The following is a 21,299-nucleotide window of genomic DNA, read 5'->3' as shown; positions in this document are numbered from 1 at the left end:
CAGTGCGTAACTAGTATTATGAAGTAAATTAAGGTTGAAATGATTCAGTAATAAGAATTGATGTTTTTGGCATTCAAAGGGGCACTGTAGGTGTGTTTCCTGTCCTCCACTCCCTGCCGACTTTGCTTCCCCACTGACTTGCATTGGGTTTCGTGTTTCAGTCGGCCTTCGACTTTTCCCGATAGACGGCCGATTTCGTTTGACCCGACTTTTGCGAAAGTCGGGTTTCATGAAACCTGACTCGACCCTAAAAAAGGCAAAGTCGCTCATCTCTAGTTTCTGGTATTGAAATGGGCACTATAGGTGTGCTTACTGTCCTCCACTCCCTGCCGACTTTGCTTCCCCATTGACTTGCATTGGGTTTCGTGTTTCAGTCGGCCTTCGACTTTTCACGATAATCGGCCGATTTCGTTCGACGCGACTTTTGAGAAAGTCGGGTTTCATGAAACCCGACTCGACCCGAAAAAAGGCAAAGTCGCTCATCTCTGTAGGTTACACATTGAAATATAGCAAAAACAAAAATAAACAATCACCATGTGAATACAGGACAGCATGACTCTGTAAATACAGAGAAGGACTCGTGATATGGTAGGTAAATGTAGTCATTACTAACATGCTTTGTAAATTGGTTAGTGATGATGATGATATAAAGACATTGAGCACCAGTGAAGCAGTCACTCTGCCTCTGATACAAGATTAGACGATGGATTCCAGCACTTATAAGCGCTACCATGAAGATGACTTTGATTCCAGACAACATTTGGAGAGTTATGCATCAGATAACCCTGATAAGGTCGATCGTGAGGATTCCTTGATATTTCCCATTGAAAATCTTAGAGAAACGTTTACAGAAGGTAGGTATCCTAATTGTTCTCTTTAGATCATTTTAGCAAAATAAAAATAAGGAAAATTTGATTTTCAGTGGTTTGGGAGACCAAAGGGGGAAAGCATAAAGCCCAACTCATATAAAGCAAAGGAAGCAGAGCAGGGCTGTGTTCATTCCATATGATGAATAGTCTAAGATTTCTGGGGTTAGTAGAGTAATTGTTTCCGGTCTGTAATTTTCAGAACACTGGAAATTTTAAAAAGTTATCTTTGTTTTCATTTTGATTTCATAAGTCAATAGCACAGATGAAAATTAGCAATTTTATGTTTCAATACCACATATACAGATGCTTCTAACAAAATTAGAATATCATCTAAAAGTTAATTTATTTCAGCTCTTCAATACAAAAAGTGAAACTCATATACTATATAGAGTCATTACAGAGTGATCCATTCCAATTATTTCTGTTAATGTTGATATTCGAATTTTGTGAGAAAAGCCTGTATGTATTTTTTTATTAACTTTATTTGTAATGGGGGAAAAGGGTAATGATTTGAACTTATAGTTTAGTTTTTTTATCAGATTTTTAATACTCTTTTAATTTTCACTGTTCTTGAAGGCAGCACTTACGCTACATATGAATATGGTCTAAATGTCCAAAGTGGATGGGATTTTATGAAAGCTCCTTTCTACCTTGCATCTAATGATGCTGTTGAATTGCTCCATTTTTGTTCCTTTTTTCTCTATATGTTTCTAAAAAGAGACTGAGAAAATTGCATGAAAAAACACGCAGTTGCATTTTAAAGTGCAAAATCAAAAATTTTCTGTGCTATAAAAAAGTATTCATAATTCAGTTTCAAATTTGTACTAAAAGTGAATCAAACAATGGGGAAAAGACGTAAAAAAATTGTAACAAAAACACAATAATCAGAGAAGATTATTGCTATTATGTGGTGTGGTGCGGACACCTGCAGAAAAAGTGCAGATAAAATGCAGCAGAAAAAATATAGCATTAATGCTATATGTGAACACAGTCTTAGTGTAACACTCTTACTACATTATTTTGTCAGGATTCATGTTGTCCTTCTATGGATTCCTGTTGTCCTTTTACAGCATGACCACTAGTGGCTGCTATTGTTCACCTTGACAATTGTGCTGCAATTCCACTTCTTACCGCTGGAGGCTGCTGTTGTGTTCGGCAATTGCCGTTTACTAACATGGCAGATTGTGAACCTGTGGAATCCATCTTGCTTCCTTTTTGGGCCTACTTAAAGCCACATGGAACACTCACTCATTGATTGAGTATCGTGTCTAGCTATTTGTTAAGTTCCAGACTTCAGCTCCTGAACTGTCTTACACAGACTGTTATCAGTTAGCTCCGTATTGTTTCCTACAGCTCCTTTGCTATCTCCATGGACTTCTATTACCAGCGTCGAACTTGAGCACCTTGGGCCCACCAGAGAAAATCATTCTTGGGGCCCACTATGTAGCTACATAGAAATAAATACGAGACCACCAACTGTGCAGTAAAACGCGCTGATATCAAGGTATAATATAAAGTAATACACGTCTTAATTATGTAACACGGGTTGGGGTAGCCCCCCTCATAGAATATAAAGTAGCCCCCCTCTCAGAATATAATGTAGCCTCCCTCATAGAATATAATGCGGCCCCCTCATAGAATATAATGTAGCCCACCTCATAGGTTATAATACAGCACCCCACAAAATATAATGCAACCCCCTCATAAGGTATAATGCAGCCCCCACACAGAATATAATGCAGCCCCCCACAGAATATAATGTAGCCCCCTCATAAGGTATAATGCAGCCCCCCTCAAAGGGTATAGTCCAGCCCCCTGCACCTCCATCATTGTTCTCCCCCTCCACCCTCATCATTGTCCTCATCCCCACCTCCATCATTGCATTCTCACTCACCACCTCCATCATTGCCTCCTCCCCCACCACCATTGTCCTTTCCACCAATAACTTCATTGTCCTTTACAGCACAACCATCATTGCTTTCTCACCCACCACCCCCATCATTGCCCATTCCAACACCTCCATCATTGCTTCCCCTACCACCATCATCATTGTCCTTTCCACCACAACCATCATTGCCTTCTCCTCACCACCCCATTATTGCCCATTCTGCCACACCATCATTGCTTCCTCCCCCACCACCCCATCGTCCTTTCCACCATCAACAACATTGCCTTTTCCCCCACCGCCCCATCACTGCTCTTTCCATCATCCAAATCATTGCCACACACACAGCACCACTATCACACACAGCACCCCACACAGACTGCATCGCACAACTCTCTCACACACACGTGCACACACACGCACAGGCAGTCAGACACACAAAGCACCCATTCACCTCTCTGCATGTTCCCCGCAGCCGCAGCACATCCTGGCAGCTTCCTCTCCAAAACAACCACGCTGAATGATGACATCATCCAGCCGCGCTGTGTCAGACAGGAAGTGCCGTGCAGGCGGGCAGAGAGCAGAACTGCATCGGATCCATGCAGCTCCGCTCCGGTCCCAAGCTGCAGGGGTCGCAATCAGGGTTTAGGGGCCCACCTCCGGGGACCCAATTCAGCAGCACCGGCTTTATATGCGGGCAGTTTTAGCTTCAACCTGCGGCTAACACTGCCCGCTATTAAAGTGAAATTGTATTCACTCCTCTCCTAGCACATGGGGGCATGGGGAAGCATGAATATTCATTTCTCTTTAGCAGCGGGGACAGGCTCCTGTCTCCAGCTGCTGCTTCACTGGCACTGGGAGGGCCCCCTTGATTCAGGGGCCCCATAGCAGCTGTGTGTGCTGCTATTAGCAGCACACCACTGGCTGGGGGGCCCTGGAGCAGTGGGGGCCCTAGGAAGCTGCTGGCCAGTATGCCAGCAGGTGTCAGTGCCTGGGCCCCCCGGAGAATCCTCCGGTTCTCTGGTGGACCTGTCCAACCCTGTCTATTACCACTTGCTGCTCCTTGCTCGTACACAACCAGCCTCTGGATTCCAGCAGTTCTACACCAATATCATAACAGGATCCTCAAACATCTATGTAGTGATAACCCCTTAATGACCGCCGATATGTCTTTTAACGATGGCACACATCAGAGGAGTGAGAAATAGGGTCCCCCATCCCACCCCCGATAACTCTGATGTGCCTATTATCAGTTGCTGCTCCTTGCTCGTACACCACCAGCCACTGGATTCCAGCAGTGCTACACCAATATCATAACAGGATACTCAAGCAACTATAAAGCTCTAACCCCTTAACAACCACCGATACGCCTTTTAACAATGGCAGTTAAGGGTACTTATGCCACAGCACCACTTTTAACGACGCTGAGAAATAAGTATATCGCTCCCCTAGAATTAGAATTTCTCTGGGGTCTTGGCTAGCAGGGGTAGCTGAGACCCAAGAGAACATGATTTGTGTAGTTTTTACCAACCCCAGTGTTGCGATCGCTGTTATTAATGGTATAACGGCGACCGCAAAAAAAGGTCAAATTTTCCATTTATTTTCTCTCTCCTCTGATGTGATTTTACATCAGAGGAGAGAGAAATAGGGTCCCCTGATCCCACCCCCGGTAACTCTGGTGTTCCTGCAAGCCCCTGTGAAGTCCCCCGGGCTGCTGGCATCTTGTTCCAGGAGAAAATGGCAAGCGCATGCGTAGTGTGCTCACCGAGATCTTCTGGCTGGCACCCGACAACAATAGGAAATGTATCCTATTGGTTCATTTTGATCACTTTGATAGTCCCTATCACAGTGATCAAAATAAAAAAATAGTAAATCAAACCCCCTTTATCATCCCCATAGTTAGGTAAAAATAATAAAATATAAAAATGTATTTCCATTTTTCATTAGGGTTAGAGTTGGGCTAAAGTAAGTTGGCTAGGGTTGGGCTAAAGTTAGGGTTGAGGCTAGTGTTAGGGTTGGGCTAAAATTAGGGTTGAGCTAAAGTTAGGTTTGGGCTAGGGTTAGAGTTGTGATTATGCTTGGGATTATGGTTAGGGTTGGGATTAGGGTTAGGGATGTGTTAAGGTTAGGTTTGTGGTTAGGGTTATGGTTAGGGTTGGGATTAGGGTTAGGGATGTGTTTGGGTTAGGGTTGGAGTTAGAATTGGGGGGTTCCACTGTTTAGGTACATCAGGGGGATCTCCAAATGCGATATGGTGCCACCATTGATTCCAGCCAATTTTGCATTCAAAAGTCAAATGGTGCTACCTCTGTTCTGAGCCCTGCCATGCACCCAAACAGTGACTTTTTCCCACATATGGGGTATCGGTGTACTCAGTAGAAATTGCACAACAAATTTTGGGGTCCATTTTCTCCTGATACCTTTATGAAAATAAAAAAAATAGGTTCCAAATTAAATTTTTGATGAAAAAAGTTCAGTTTTTCCTTCCACATTGCTTTAGTTCTCGTGAAGCACCTGAAGGGTTAATAAACTTCTTGAATGTGATATTTTGCATCTTAAGGGGTGCAGTTTTAAGAATCGTGTCACTTTGGTGTATTTTCTATTATATTGACTCCCCAAACTCACTTCAAATGTGAGGTGGTCCCTAACAAAATGGTTTTGTAAATTTTGTTGGAAAAATGAGAAATCGCTGGTCAACTTTTAACACTTATAACGTCCTGGCAAAAAAAAAATTATGCTTCCAAAATTGTACTGATGTTAAATAGATATGAGGTAAAAGTTATTTATTAACTATTTTTGTGACACCACTCTCTGATTTAAGGGTGCAAAAATTAAAAGTTTGAAAATTGCAACATTTTCACAATTTTTGCCAAATTTCCACTTTTTTTTTATAAATAAATGCCAATTTTTACCACTAACATGAAGTACAATATGTCTTGAAAAAAAACAATCTCAGAAACAGTAGGATACATTGAAGCGTTCCAGAGCTATGACTTCATAAAATGACAGTGGTCAGAATTGTAAAAATTGGCTTGGCCATTAAGTACCGAATTGGCACTGTCACTAAGGGGTTAAGTAGACCCAAACAGGAAACAAGATGGATTCCAAAGGTCCAGAATCTGCCATCTTAGTAAAGCGCAATTTCAGTACACAGCAGTACCTTCCAGTGGTAAGGAGTGGAATTGCAGTGGAATTATCAAGGTGAGCAATAGCAACCACTAGTGGTCAAACTGTAGAAGGCCGACAGGAATCCTGACATACTGTATTTGTGTGTAATAGAGAAAAATTTAATCACGTCATTTTTACACCATTTGCCAATCACCATAAATAATATGTTCACTTCATTGTCAGAGTTGTTACGATTACAGGGATATCAAATATGTCTGTTATTTGCTGATAAATAATGTTTATTTTTTAAGTGCGTTATAAATGTCATATTGCAATTAATTTTCATTGTTTTTCAGGATTTTTAGAGTAAGAAAAAATCTCTGACTTTTATTTTATCCCTAGAATACAGGTATATAGAAATCCACTGATATCTAGAGATGCTAGACATGTACCAGAATAAGCTTACGTGTAGTAAAGAACAATGCAATGCAAAGAAAATGCTCCAATATGTGACAGTGCAGCCTGTGGCTCTTTTTTATCGCTGCTTCTAATGCTACAAGTTTGAAGTTTAAATCCCTGGGAAAATCAGACTTCAAGAAAGAGTTAATTAAATGAATGTACGTAAGTAGAGAGCAGAGAGATGTTAAACACTCCTCATGGGAGGAGTAGGAGCTGCTGAGCAATGAACTCAGGAGACAAGACATTGCAGGAAAGGAAACAGAGCAAGTGAAAATCATGACCAAAGTCTTCATCTCCCAGAACATCTCCCCAAATGGGGACTGCTGGATCCTCTATTGTTGGGAAATATGCAGTCATATTTATTTAGCTTATAAAGAACAGCATAAGCTATTAATAAATAAAAATGCACAGAAGAGATGTAGAAAAGGGGTTCAGCACAGGGGTGATTGGGGACACATATGAGTGGGCCCTGAACATATCTAAATATATGTGTTTACACACATGGTGGTGCAACTTAAACATAGTGGGAAAATTGGAACTTTAGTAGATGACAATGCTAAGGTATGGATGAGTGAATCAGACGAATTTTCAATTTGCCTTTTTGTGTGGATTTTCCCATGAAATTCGGTCCTTATTATGATCTGGGATCTCTCCAATTTGAAGGATTTTCGTGCAAAAACATCAACAAATATCACAAAACATAAAAGGAAGTAATATCAAGAAGCATAAAAAGAAAATGAATCCACCCACTGTGTACAGTGGAAATACTGTAGTATATTTAGGAATTGGTGACTGATATTGTGACTTTCTCACGTGTATATATTTTGCATATGTTGTGATCCAGTCTGAGGTTTGGTTTCTGCTGTCCTCTCCCTGGACTGGTCATGCGGGGGTTTATCCCCTCTGCCTCGTTTTAGATCTGTTTTTGCTATTCAGTTTGCTGCTGCCTGCAGGCAACGTCAGCAATAGTTCATGCTTCCAGGCTAGAGCAGCTGACCCGTATACCCTAGTGATCCTTCTGTCTTTGTGTCTGACCCTTTCCCTATCCCTGACTTTGTGTACGTTTGGTGGTTTCCCTAGAGTGTATGACTCGGCTTGAACTCTGAACCCTGCTTCCTGTTTTTCTGTCTCTGACACCACGTTACCAACCGGCTTATGACTCACTGGCTTGTACCCTGACTCCCCTTTCCGTCTCACATTTGGATACATCTGGCGCTTACTTCTGGCTTGTCTCTGACTACATGCATTGCTCTGACCCCTTGTACTTCGTCTTCCTGTTCGTTGCAGACCCGGCTTGTCTGACTACTCTGCCACCTCCTAGTGGCGGCCTGCACATCTGCACTGTGGTGCTACATGGTGAGTGCAACCCTTTTTCCCTTACCAGTGCCCCCTGGTGGATGCTGTGCGCAACTGCTCTGCAGTTGCATTACATTATAGTTGACCACTACGTTTAAAGGGGATTTTGCACTTTTTGTTTTCTCTTGTATGGATCTGCTCTGTACTCTGGCAGACCATGTAGCCAACCTTACTCAAACTATGCAAGAGTTATATGTGGAGCACAGGGACTTGGTTACTTCTCAGAAGCAGGTGCATAAGGTGATGACTGGGGCAGTTAAGAAAACATGGGGGACTTCCTCTGTCAGTAAGTCTGGTGAGGTGACTGACGTGTCTCTGCAGCTTCCTGAACCTTCAGTGAAACTCCCTGACAGTTTATCTGGTGAGGAGGATAACTTCCACATGTTCAGGGATGGTTGCAAACTGTTATTTTCTCTTAGACCCAGGTCTGCAGGGAATGAGAGTCAGCGGGTGGGGATAATTATATCTTTACTGAGAGAGGAGTCGAACAATAGGTGGCTCTTTTCCTTTCAGTTAAACCGGAACCCTCACAACTTGTTGAACCCATGGAAGTTGGAGCCATCACCTTCAAGGAAAGGGAGAAGAGATGGCGACGGGAAGGCAAACTTTTACTGCGGTGCTCCAGGACATTGTAAGAAGGACAGTCCCTCCCGTTCTCCTACTCCTAAGGTGTCGGGAAAACACGTAAGTCTGGGTAACTACCAAGGAGGTTGTCCAGACTCACATGTAGCTTTTTCTTCATTCTTTAATGTACTGTTAAAAGTGGAACTTGGTGTTGAGAACTGCTTCACTCCCACTTCGGCCTTTGTGGACTGTGAGTCATCCATGAACCTAATTGACTCTAAATTGGTGGCCAGCTGTAACTTTAGGACAGTTAGGTTGGGGACTCCCATTAAAATTGTGGCCATTGACTCTACACCTCTCACCAAGGGTGGGGTTAATTTAATCTCTGAAGAGTTCATCCTCAATGTGGGGGCCCTACACCAGGAGCGTATTTCATGTTTTATCTTGGATAATCTCCCTGCTGGCCTGGTGTTGGTGTTTCCTTGGTTGTAGCTTCATAACCCGGTTATTGACTGGGGATCCCGAGATATTGTGAAGTGGGAACCTAATTGTTCTCACGGTTGTCTTGTTACGATGTCTATGTCTTCCGTCAGTCTGGATGGTATTCCGGAGTACCTGAAGGACTTTGCTAATGTGTTCTCTGAAAAAGAGTCTGAGATTTTACCACCACACTGCCCATTTGATTGTACCATTGATCTTGTTCCTGATGCTAAATTGCCCAAGGCCCGTTTGTATAATTTATCCGGTCCTGAGCAAACGGCCATGACTGAATACATCTCTGAGAGTCTTCGCAAGGGGCACAATCACCCTTCTGTGTCCCCTGTGGCGGCGGGGTTCTTTTTTGTAAAAAAAAAGATGGTGATTTGCGCCCATGCCTCGATTTCCGAGAGTTGAATAAGATCACTGTGAGAAAAACGTACCCCCTCCCACTTATCCCTGATTTATGCAACCAACTGTCGGGGGCTAAGTGCTTTTCTAAATTGGATATCCGAGGGGCATACAATTTCATCCATATACGGGAGGGAATGAGTGGAAAAGTGCGTTTCTCACCTCTGAGGGACTGTTTGAAAATTTGGTTATGCCTTTCGATTTGACTAATGCGCCGTAAGTTTTTCAAAATTTCATCAACCATATCTTTTCTGACTTTATTGGGTGCTTCATGGTAGTATATATTGATGATATTCTGGTGTACTCTGTGGAGAAGCAGGCCCACATACGTCATCTTCATGCGTTTCTCCAGAGACTCCAGGAGAACTGTCTCTTTGCTAAACCATAGAAATGTTTGTTTTTGGTCCAGGAGTTATCCTTTCATATATGGACCCCAGAAAGGTTCAGGCCATTGTGGACTGGGTCCAACCCAGATAGCTTAAAGGTCTTCAGCGTTTCTTGGGGCTCACTAATTATTATTGGAATTTTATAAGGGAGTTTTCTCAAATTGTTAAGCCCCTCACTGGTTTGACCCAAAAGGAGTCTGATATCAAGAATTGGCCTGCTCCAGACGCAGCGGCATTTTCCGTGTTAAAGAAATGTTTCATGTCTGCCCCTATATTAATTCAACCGGATCCATCTGAACCATTTATTGTGGAGGTAGACGCCTCGGAGGTGGGGGTGGGAGCGGTATTGTCCCAGGGACCAGCCACTTTAACCAATTTAAAACTTTGAGCCTTCTTCTCAAAGAAATTCTATTCTGTGGAAAAGAATTATGATGTAGGTAACAGAGAGATACTAGCCATTAAACTGGGGTTTGAAGAATGGAGGCATTTTGGAGGGGGTGGTCCATCGAATCACTGTGATTACAGATCATAAGAATCTAGATTACATCGAGTCTGCCAAGAGGTTGACACCGAGACAGGCGAGATGGTCACTTTTTTCTCACAGTTTCAATTCTCTATTACTTTTCGGCCCTGTTCTAAAAATGTCAAGGCCGATGCCTTGTCTCGTAGTATGGACCCGATATCACCTCCTGAACCTCCTTCCTCCATTCTTCAGCATGGTGTGGTTGTGGCTGGGGTATCCCCGTTGTTGTAACGGGAGATTTGTGAGGCCCTGTCTCTTGCCACTCTGTCATTGCCTGTTAATAAGCTCTTTGTGCTCATTCAATTTTGTCTCAGGATACTTCGTGAGTTTCATGATTCAGCCCTGAGTGGGCATCCAGGAAACACGGCTACTCGTAAAGCTGTTTCTAGGCTGTTTTGGTGGTCCTCGTTGGCATCGGAAGTGATTAAATTTGTGTCGTCCTGTGATGTATGTGCTCGTGCCAAGAGCTCCCATAACCGACCGGCTGGGAAGTTGGTACAATTGCCAATTTCAGATAGACCATGGACTCACCTGTCCATTGATATTGTCACCGATCTTCCTCCTTCTAGAGGTAAAACAGTCATTTGGGTGGTGATGGACAGATTTAGTAAGTAGGCGCATTTTGTACCTTTGACAGGTTTGCCTAATGCTGAGACATTAGCTTAATTGTTTGTTGAACATGTGGTACGATTGCATGGTGTGCCTGTGAGTGTGGTTTCGGACAGGGGAGTGCAATTTGTATCCAAGTGTTGAGGGGCTTTTTGTAAGATGTTGGGTATCTGTTTGACTTTTTCTTCAGCATACCATCCTGAGACTAATGTGGAGCGCCCGCCAGGGCAAGTGGGGTACTCGGTACTGGGTCACTTCTTAAAGGGGCAGTATTACAGCAGCAGTGACCCAGTCCGTGGCCCTGGGTGTCCAATAAAATGGGTGTATTTACTAGGGAATGGAAAATAAAGATTTTTTGTGAAGAGTATTCGTGACGCCACCTGTGGTGTGGTATCTGGTCAAAGGCGACCAACGCTGCAGTGAAGATCCTCTGGGACAAATGGTGGGATGCAGAAGAGGTGGAATAGCTCTCCACATGCAGAGCTGAGTCCCAGGGCAGATGAAAGATGTTGAAGAATATAGATGGTGATGTAGTGTGGAGTGTTATGATGAGTCACCGAAGGAGGAAAAAACAAAATACCAGCTAAGTCCCGAAAAACCAGAGAGGATGGCAGCTATCAGATTGCAGACCCCTGAACCTATCCACAACAACTAGCAGTAGCCGTGGGGGGTTCCTACGGTGCCCTAGACCCCCTCGATCACAGCCAGAGAACTATATAGCCTAAAGACAGAAAGGGGAAAAACTAAACTGCCCCAGAGCAGACCCCAAAGCAATAGGCAGCCCCCAACATATAATGACGGTGAAGCAAGATGAAAACACTAACACAGATAGAAAGATAGGTTGAGCAAATGATGGGGCCCAAGCTAACTACATAGGACAGGATAGGAAAGCTGCTGTCTGCCATCCGCAAAAACCCTATGAAAATGAGCCAACCGACTGATAGGAAAAACAGGCCCTGAAGTCGCTAGGCTTCAAAAGACTATATCAGCACTCAGGTATATTCTGAAGACAGAGCAAAATATCAACAGATCAGAGACAAAAATGGAGTTCAGCTCACCCCCGGCCGGGGATGGCAGAACTCCCAAAAAACAAGGCAAAACAAAAACAAAACTGAAGAGTACAAAGCAGAGCAGAAAAACTTAGCTTTGAGATGCAGGAATCAGACTGGTCTCCAAGAATCCAGCAGGAAAATCACCAGCCAGGAAGAAGGGCGTTGGCAGCCTTATATCCAGTCCTCAATTCCAGCCACCCAGTCATCATCTAGCTGCCCATGTGTTTGGTAATCAGCCTCACTACCTTCCTTCACCAGAGGAGGGAGTTCATCAGACCTCAATGGTGAAGGGAAAAATGAACTCACAACAGTACCTCCCCCTTCAGGAGGGGTCACCGAACCCTCATCCATGCCACCAGGGCGATCCGGGTGAGCCCGATGAAAGGCACGCACCAATCTTTCGGCATGAATATCAGAGGCATAGACCCAGGAATTATCCTCCTGACCATAACCCTTCCACTTAACCAAATACTGGAGTCTCCGTCTAGCCAGACGGGAATCCAGTATCTTCTCTACCTCATATTCCATGTTACCTTCAACCAATATAGGATCAGGAGGTGCCACCACAGGAACTACTGGTTCAACAAACCTCTTCAACAAGGACTTATGAAACACATTATGAATTTTAAATGTGACAGGAAGAGCCAACCGAAAAGAGACCGGATTAATAATCTCCAAAATCTTGTAAGGTCCAATAAATCTAGGCTTAAACTTAGGAGAAGCCACCTTCATAGCGATATTTTTTGATGACAACCAAACCATATCACCCACCTTAAACTGGGGACCAACGGTCCTACGCCGGTTGGAAAACCGCTGGGCCTTTTCCTGGGAGAGAGACAACTTATCCACTACTTGGTCCCAGATCTGGTGCATTCTCTCCACCACAGTGTCAACACCTGGGCAGGCAGAAGGCTCCACCTGCCCTGAAGAAAATCGAGGGTGAAAACCAAAGTTACAAAAAAAAGGTGACATCAAAGTGGCAGAACTAGCTCTATTATTTAAAGCAAATTCGGCCAAAGGCAAAAATGAAACCCAATCATCCTGATCGGCAGAAATAAAACATCTCAAATACGACTCCAAAGTCTGGTTTGTTCTCTCCGTCTGCCCATTGGTCTGAGTGTGAAACGCAGAGGATAAGGACAACTGAATTCTCAGCTTGGAACAGAAAGTCCTCCAAAATCTAGACACAAACTGCACTCCTCTGTCAGATACAATGTTCTCTGGAATCCCGTGCAAGCGAACCACCTGTTGCAAAAACAAGGGCACCAACTCAGAGGAAGATGGCAACTTAGGGAGTGGTACAAGATGGACCATCTTAGAGAATCTATCACAAATCACCCAAATAACAGTCATTCTCTGAGAGACAGGCATATCAGAGATAAAATCCATTGAAATATGGGTCCATGGCCTCCTGGGCACCGGCAAAGGCATCAACAAGCCACTAGAGCGAGAACAAGGTTTAGACCGGGAGCAAGTCCCACAGGACTGCACAAAATTCTTGACATCATGAGACAAGGCGGGCCACCAAAAAGACCGACTCACCAGATCTCTATTACCAAAAATACCTGGATGACCAGCCAATGCAGAGCAATGAACTTCAGACATCACTCTCTTCCTCCACTGGTCAGGAACATACAACTTTCCACTGGGACAACGCTCAGGTTTGTCCTCCTGAAACTCTTCCAGGGCACGTCTCAAATCGGGCGAGATGGCAGAAAGAACTACCCCCTCGCCTAAGATGGTAGCAGGCTTAGTCACAACAGGAGAATCAGCAAGGAAACTCCTAGAGAGGGCGTCTGCCTTGACATTCTTAGTGCCAGGAAGAAAAGAGACCACAAAATCAAAACGTGTGAAAAACAAGGCCCACCTAGCCTGTCTAGGATTCAAGCGCTTGGCCGACTCTAGGTAAATCAAATTCTTGTGGTCAGTAAGGACCACGACTTGGTGTTTGGCTCCCTCCAACCAATGTCTCCACTCCTCAAATGCCCACTTCATGGCCAACAGTTCCCGATTTCCCACATCATAGTTACGTTCGGATGGGGAGAACTTTCGGGAAAAGAAAGCACAAGGATTCATTTTAGATGTCACAGGATCTTTTTGGGACAACACTGCTCCTGCACCAATCTCAGAAGCGTCCACCTCCACCTGAAACGGGATTGAGACATCAGGTTGCCGCAAAACCGGAGCAGAAGTGAATCTTCGCTTCAGCTCCTGAAAGGAAGAAACAGCCTCCGGAGACCAATTCAGCACATCAGCACCCTTCCTAGTCAAATCTGTCAATGGCATGGCAATACCAGAAAAATTAGCTATAAATTTCCGATAAAAATTAGCAAAACCCAAAAACTTCTGGAGGGCCTTCAAAGAAGTGGGCTGAACCCAATCATAAATGGCCTGTACCTTGGCCGGGTCCATTTCAATAGTTGATGGAGACAAAATAAATCCCAAAAATGAAATCCTATGTACCCCAAAAAGGCATTTCGATCCCTTGACATACAGGGAATTCTCATTCAAAATCCGGAACACAGTCTGAACATGTTCCACATGAGAGTCCCAATTCTTGGAGAAGATCAAAATATCATCCAGATAGATAATCAAAAATTTATCCACAAAGTCTCGGAATATATCGTTCATGAAGCACTGGAAGACAGAAGGGGCATTAGTGAGCCCAAAAGGCATCACCAGGTACTCAAAATGTCCCTCCGGAGTATTAAACGCCGTCTTCCATTCATCCCCATGCTTAATGCGAATAAGATTATACGCCCCCCTGAGGTCAAGCTTGGTAAACCAGCAAGCACCTTTAACTCTGGAGAATAGATCAGATATCAGGGGTAACGGATACTGATATTTAACCGTAATTTTGACGAGGGCACGATAGTCAATACAAGGCCTCAATGAACCATCCTTTTTGGCCACGAAAAAAAAAACCGGCACCTAAGGGTGAAGAGTAGAGTTGAGCGAAACGGGTCGAAAAATTTCAAAAGTCGTCGACTTTTGGCAAAGTCAGGTTTCATGAAACGAAACCCGACCCTAGGATGAGGTCGGCCACGAGGTCGGCGACTTAAGCGCCAAAGTCGCGTTTCAAAAGTTTGTTTTGCGCTCTTTTTCAGCCAATCAGGATCCACGGACACTGTGGACAACGTGATAACATAGGCAGGGGTCACCACCATCTTTCAGAAGGGCATGCCAGTTATTGGCTTGCTTTGGTGGGCGTCACAGTGGGTATAAAAGGGTGTGCACGCCGACCGCCATGTTCCTCATGCTGATCTCAGAATAGGGAGAGCTGCTACTGCTGCTGATTCTGTAGGGAGAGCATTAGGCAGGGAAGAAGACACCAAAAACTGCTTCTGCTGCGAGTGGTTTTGCCTGTACAACACACCAGTCACTGTGTGTGCAGTGCAAGGGGAGGCTATATTTTGCTGGATCAGCGGTGTTGGTTGTTACCGTGTTTCCCCGAAAGTAGGACCCCCCCGAAAGTAAGACAGGGTGGGGGTTACGGGGGGGTCCTTCAATGTAAGGCCTCCCCCGAATGTAAGGCAGGGTTGGGGGCCACTGTGAAATGTAAGGCCCTTACCTTTGGGCCGCCGCTGTCCCCCATTGGGTCCCCAGGCTCCAGAGGTGTCCTCAGCTGGGCGGGTCCAGCGCTCATGGGGTTAACTCGCCGTGTTAACCCCGCAATCCGCCCAGCTCAACAGCTCATTGGCCGCCCCTGTTCCCCACGTCACCGCCGGCCCCCGGCTCGAGCACTGATTGGTCCAGCAGCTCGGGCTGTAATTGGCCGCCCCAGCCCCACGTCACCGCTGTTTCCCTGCTGATTGGCACAGCGTTCCCTGCAGCACAGGCCTTCCGCACCCACAGCCGCACCGCAGAGGAAAACGTCCAGCATTTAAAAACCAAGTAGGGAAACATGTACTGTATAGGGTATGGGGCTGTGTGCAGTGGGATACGGCACTGTTATGGGGTGTGGGGCTGTGTGCAGTGGGATACGGCACTGTTATGGGGTGTGGGGCTGTGTGCAGTGGGATACGGCACTGTTATGGGGTGTGGGGCTGTGTGCAGTGGGATACGGCACTGTTATGGGGTATAACAGCATGTTAATAAATGTTAATTTATTGGTTAAAAAGAAATTGTCATTTTTTTTCGGCTAATGTAAGACCTCCCCCGAAAGAAAGACAGGGTGGGACTTTTTGGGGTAAAATTAATGTAAGACAGGGTCTTACTTTCGGGGAAACACGGTAGGCTGCCTTCTAAGGCTTCCTGACGGCTGCATTGCTGTTTACCCACTGCTCTGCAAACTGCTTTTTTAAAAGCAATCCCAATTTTTTTTTTGTCCTGGTGAGGTACTGAGCGTGCATTTTTTCACACCATACAGCGGTGCACACTCCTCACACAAAACCGTGTAACGGCTGTTATCACAGCTACAGTGAAGCTATCTGTGTGTCACTCTGTAAGAATAAGTCGAGGACATGTTCCTTTCTTACAGACCTGCACCTTCTAGTTTTGTCTAGCTTTCAAACAGTTAAATATATTTGCTGTTTGATCACATTCAAAACTATAGAGAGACAGCGTGTGTCAGTCCGTATACTTAAAAAACACGGAGCTTGACAATTTTACGTACACCGGACAGCCGTGTACGTGCATGCTCCTCTCAGTACCGTGTAACGGCTGTTATCACGGCCACAGTGAAGCTATCCGTGTGTCACTCTGTAAGAATAAGTCGAGGACATGTTCCGTTCTTACAGACCTGCACCTTCTAGTTTTGTCTAGCTTTCAAACAGTTAAATATATTTGCTGTTTGATCACATTCAAAACTATAGAGAGACAGCGTGTGTCAGTCCGTATACTTAAAAAACACGGAGCTTGACAATTTTACATACACCGGACAGCCGTGTACGTGCACGCTACTCTCAGTACCGTGTAACGGCTGTTATCATGGCCACAGTGAAGCTATCTGTGTGTCACTCTGTAAGGATAAGTGAAGGACTTGCTCCGTTCTTACAGACATACACTCTAGGCAGATTCCTATTCTTCCCAATTCTATATACACCTTGTAGTTTGTCATACACTAGCCAATTTCTGCCTGTGACATAGCGCTGTGATATTCAGTGGGCCTCACACAATCCAAAAGTGTCCAGTGTCCACAAGTGTGTGCATAAATTCAAAATCTCCGTTATCCTCTAGTGACATTTTTCACACCTGTGACATCGAGCCTGTGACATAGCGCTGTGATATTCAGTGGGTCTCACACAATCCAAAAGTGTCCAGTGTCCACAAGTGTGTGCAGAAATTCAAAATCTCCGTTATCCTCTAGTGACATTTTTCACACCTGTGACATCGAGCCTGTGACATAGCGCTGTGATATTCAGTGGGCCTCACACAATCCAAAAGTGTCCAGTGTCCACAAGTGTGTTCAGAAATTCAAAATCTCCATTATCCTCTAGTGACATTTTCACAACTGCGACATCGAGCCTGTGACATAGCGCTGTGATATTCAGTGGGCCTCACACAATCCAAAAGTGTCCAGTGTCTACAAGTGTGTGCAGAAATTCAAAATCTCCGTTATCCTCTAGTGACATTTTTCACACCTGCGACATCGAGCATGTGACATAGCGCTGTGATATTCAGTGGGCCTCACACAATCCAAAAGTGTCCAGTGTCCACAAGTGTGTGCAGAATTTCAAAATCTCCCCTGTCCTATAGACACCTTGTACCTTGTTTTACATTACTATATAGTTTGTTGGATTTTGTCTACATTTCTACCAAAAATGAGGAAGGCTGGTGGAAGAGGCCGTGGAATTGGGCGGGGGTAGGCAGCTGGTAATGATGGTGTTGGTGGTGGACCTGATGGTAGTGGCAAAAGCAAAATAGGACCGAATGCAGGAGGTGTTGAGCCTGTGTCATCGTCTGGCTCCACAAGGCCTCGAAGGCTTAGTTATCTAGGAGTTGGCAAACCGCTTTTAAAGCCAGAGCTTCAGGAAAAAGTTTTGCCTTACATTGCTGACTCAGCCTCCAGCTCTATCGCCTCCTCTTCTGAAGTTGTAAAAAATAAAAGCACTGAGTCGTCATTGGAGGCTCATGTTCATGAACCACACCTTTCCTTGTGTCCTTCACCCCAACCAAGATTGAAGGATGACGCAGGCCATACTACTGATTACTCCATGGAGCTGTTTTCACATACCATGCCTGGATTATCAAGAGAAATTGTGAATTACCCAGGCCAAGATGAATCTGACATGGAGTGCACTGATGCACAGCCACTGATAGATGATTCTGCTGGTACATTCACTCAGAGCACTACATTGTCCTCGCAGTGTACAGAGCCAGATTCTGACCCTGATGAGACTCAGGTGCCCCTTCCCGCACACTATACCACCATACACGGTGACACAGAGGAAGGTGCACATGACATTGAAGAGGAGGTGATGGATGACCCAGTTGTTGACCCAGATTGCCATCCATTGGGGGAAGAGGGTGCTGCTTCCAATAGCTCAGATGAGGAGCATCCACAGCAGACATCGACATCGCAACAGCTGTTATCTGGCAGGCACGGAGCACTCCAAAGACAGGTTCCAAAAATCAAAAGAGTTGCTGGACAGCTTGTCCAGAGGGTCAAAATATCACAGCGTGCTAGGCCGCAAATTGTCTGTCAAAGTAGGAAGAGTGCAGTGTGGCACTTTTTTGAACAAAATCCTCATGATCAGGCCAAGGTTATCTGTAAGAAGTGTGCAAAGACCTTTAGCCGAGGGAAAAATCTGAAAAATTTGAATACCAGTTGCATGCTTAGACATTTAACCACCATGCACTTGCAAGCGTGGACACAACACCAAACCTCAAGTACCACATGTGCAACTGATCACAAAGAAGGTAGTCAGCAATGCTACATTGTTTCCCCCACTGTAAGCCCACCGGTTAGCACAGCAGCAAATGTTGAGGTGTCGTTGCAAGGCCACAGCAGTCAGGGAATCCCACTGTTATATCAACGAAAGACTGAATCTAGGCCATCAGAAAGAACACCAACTCCATCACCATCATCAACCCTCTCTCAGTCCGCCCTGTCCACCGCTACTTCCACCATATGCAGCTCTCAAGTCCAGCTCACCCTCCCAGACACTATGAGTAGGTCAAGAAAGTACTCAGTCTCTCATCCGCGTACACTGGGTTTGAACGCCCACATTGCCAAACTAATCTCGTTAGAGATGATGCCCTATCGGTTGGTGGAAAGCGCAGCTTTCCGCGAACTCATGGCCTATGCAGTACCACGCTATGACCTACCCAGTCGCCACTTCTTCTCTCGCAAAGCCATCCCAGCCCTCCACCATCATGTGAAAGACCGCATTGTCCATGCACTCAAGCAGTCAGTGAGTGGAAAGGTGCACTCACTACTGATGCATGGTCCAGTCGGCATGGCCAGGGCCGTTACGTGGCCACTGCGCACTGGGTTAATGTGGTGGATGCAGGGTCCACAGGGGACAGCGGTGGTGGGACAGTGCTGCCTAGCCCACGGTATAGGAAACAGTTGGCTGTAGGCGTTCGACCCTCCTCCTCCTCCAGAAGTGAAAGCTCGTCCATAGAGCGCAATCGTACGAGCACTCCATCTGCTGCACACGAGGTGTCCCCCTATCGAGCAGCTAGTGGAAAGCGTTAGCAGGCTGTGTTGCAGATGATGTGTTTGGGCGACAGACACACCGCCGAGGTGCTGGCCGAGTACTTTCAGCGACAAACTGAGTCATGGCTGGGCAGTGTACATCTTGAGGCAGGCAAGGTAGTTAGTGATAACAGCCGTAATTTTGTGGCAGCCATAGCCCTTTCAAAACTCAGCCACATACCTTGCTTGGCTCACACCTTGAACCTGGTGGTGCAGTGCTTCCTCAATAATTATCCAGAGTTAACAGCCCTGCTCCAGAATGTGCGAAGACTGTCCGCGCACATCCGCCGGTCGCCTGTACACTCCGTTCGTATGCAGAAGCTGCAGCGATTGCTCCACCTTCCCAACCACCGCCTCATTATCGACATTGCAACAAGGTGGAACTCCACCCTGCACATGGTTGAGCGGCTGTGCGAGCAGAGGCAGGCCATAATGCATTTGTGGGAGGATACACAGCCAGGCACTTTGAGAGCAGACATGGAGTTGACAGGTGTGCAGTGGTCGAAGCTGAAAGACCTCTGTAAAGTCCTTCAGTGTTTTGAGGAATGCACACGGCTGGTAAGCGCAGACGACGCCATCCTAAGCATGAGCATCCCTCTTATGCGTCTGCTCATGCAAACTTTGACGCACCTTAAGGAGCAGGCGTCTGCAGCCAATGTTGACGAGGAGGGAATCCTTGATGACATTCAGCCATTGTCTGCTCAGGGACCTCTCCTGGACGAGGTGGAGGAAGAAGAGGAGGAGGAGGATGATGATGGGGATTATTACTTAGGGGAGGAGGATGCATCTCGTGGGGCAAGTGAAAATGTTGGCGTGGCAAGGTCTGGTACAGGGTTTGTGCGTGACTGGAGGGATGTGGATTTGCCAGAAAGTGCTCCTCCAACCAGCACTCGCAGTGCATCATTGACACCGGGAACATTGGCCCACATGTCAGATTATGCCTTGCAGATCCTAAAAAGGGACCCCCGCATTGCTAAAATGATGAACGATGACGACTACTGGTTGGCCAGCATCCTGGATCCACGCTATAAAGACAAATTACAAAACATCATGCCACAGGAGAACCTTGACCTAATATTGGCTAATAAATAAGCAACTCTGGTAAATCGGTTGGTTGAGGCATTCCCAGCACACAGCAGCGGTGATGGTTCTCACACGAGCCGTACGGGCCGGGGGCAGCTTGGCAGAGGTGTTCGTGGTGCACACAGCAGAAGTGGCGTTGGAGACAGGGGTTTCATGACAATGTTGTGGACTGATTTTTCAAGTACTGCTCACACAACTGGTAATACTGCATCGATGGAAAGTGACAGGAGACAGCAGTTGTCAACTATGGTTACAAACTACTTTTCCTCCCATATCGATGTTCTCCCACACAGGTCATTCCCCTTTGACTATTGGGCCGCTAAACTGGACACCTGGCCTGAATTGGCACAATATGCCTTACAGGAGCTCGCTTGCCCAGCTGCAAGTGTGCTATCGGAAAGAGTCTTCAGTGCAGCTGGATCAATCCTGACAGAAAAAAGGACCCGTCTGTCAACCCAAAATGTGGATGATCTAACCTTCATTAAAATGAACCATGCATGGGTTTCCAAGGATTTTGTCCCACCTTCCCTTGATGACACATAGGTTGCCAGAAAAATGGCTTGCTTTGGTTATCCTCCTATTCCGCGAACTTGATCTATTTCGCCTTTTGCATTAGCTGAATGTCCCACATCAACATATGCCACTTTGTAAACCTCCCTAACTGGGCTGCCCCCCCAATGGCCGGGGTCACCACCTAGTGCCTGAAACCGTGCGAGTGCCGTTGCCCTGGACAGGTGGGTGGGCCGACTCTTGGGCGCGGGCACTGGCACAGGGTCCCTCATAGTGCAATCAAGTGTCTCTGACGGTGGTGGTGCACACCCGCCGTCAGACACACCGCCGTACTGTGAGGGGCCCAGTGCCAGTACCGACGCCCA

At 45.8% G+C, this 21,299-nt stretch overlaps 1 protein-coding gene across 1 annotated transcript in view; it reads left to right on the top strand.

The window, feature by feature from the left end:
* Window positions 1–643: 643 nt before the first annotated feature.
* Window positions 644–21,299, top strand: part of LOC141097712 (indolethylamine N-methyltransferase-like) — a 37,761-nt gene continuing 17,105 nt past the window's right edge. The window contains exon 1 of the mRNA XM_073585088.1: window positions 644–854. Within this exon, the coding sequence (XP_073441189.1) occupies window positions 704–854 (151 nt within the window). The 5' untranslated portion in view covers window positions 644–703. The remainder of the gene's footprint in view (window positions 855–21,299) is intronic.

Source organism: Dendrobates tinctorius, unplaced genomic scaffold (genome assembly GCF_039654945.1).
Source record: "Dendrobates tinctorius isolate UK_male_01 unplaced genomic scaffold, ASM3965494v1 ptg000086l, whole genome shotgun sequence".
Taxonomy (NCBI): Eukaryota; Metazoa; Chordata; class Amphibia; order Anura; family Dendrobatidae; genus Dendrobates; species Dendrobates tinctorius.
This window is presented reverse-complemented; position numbering and strand designations above follow the sequence as displayed.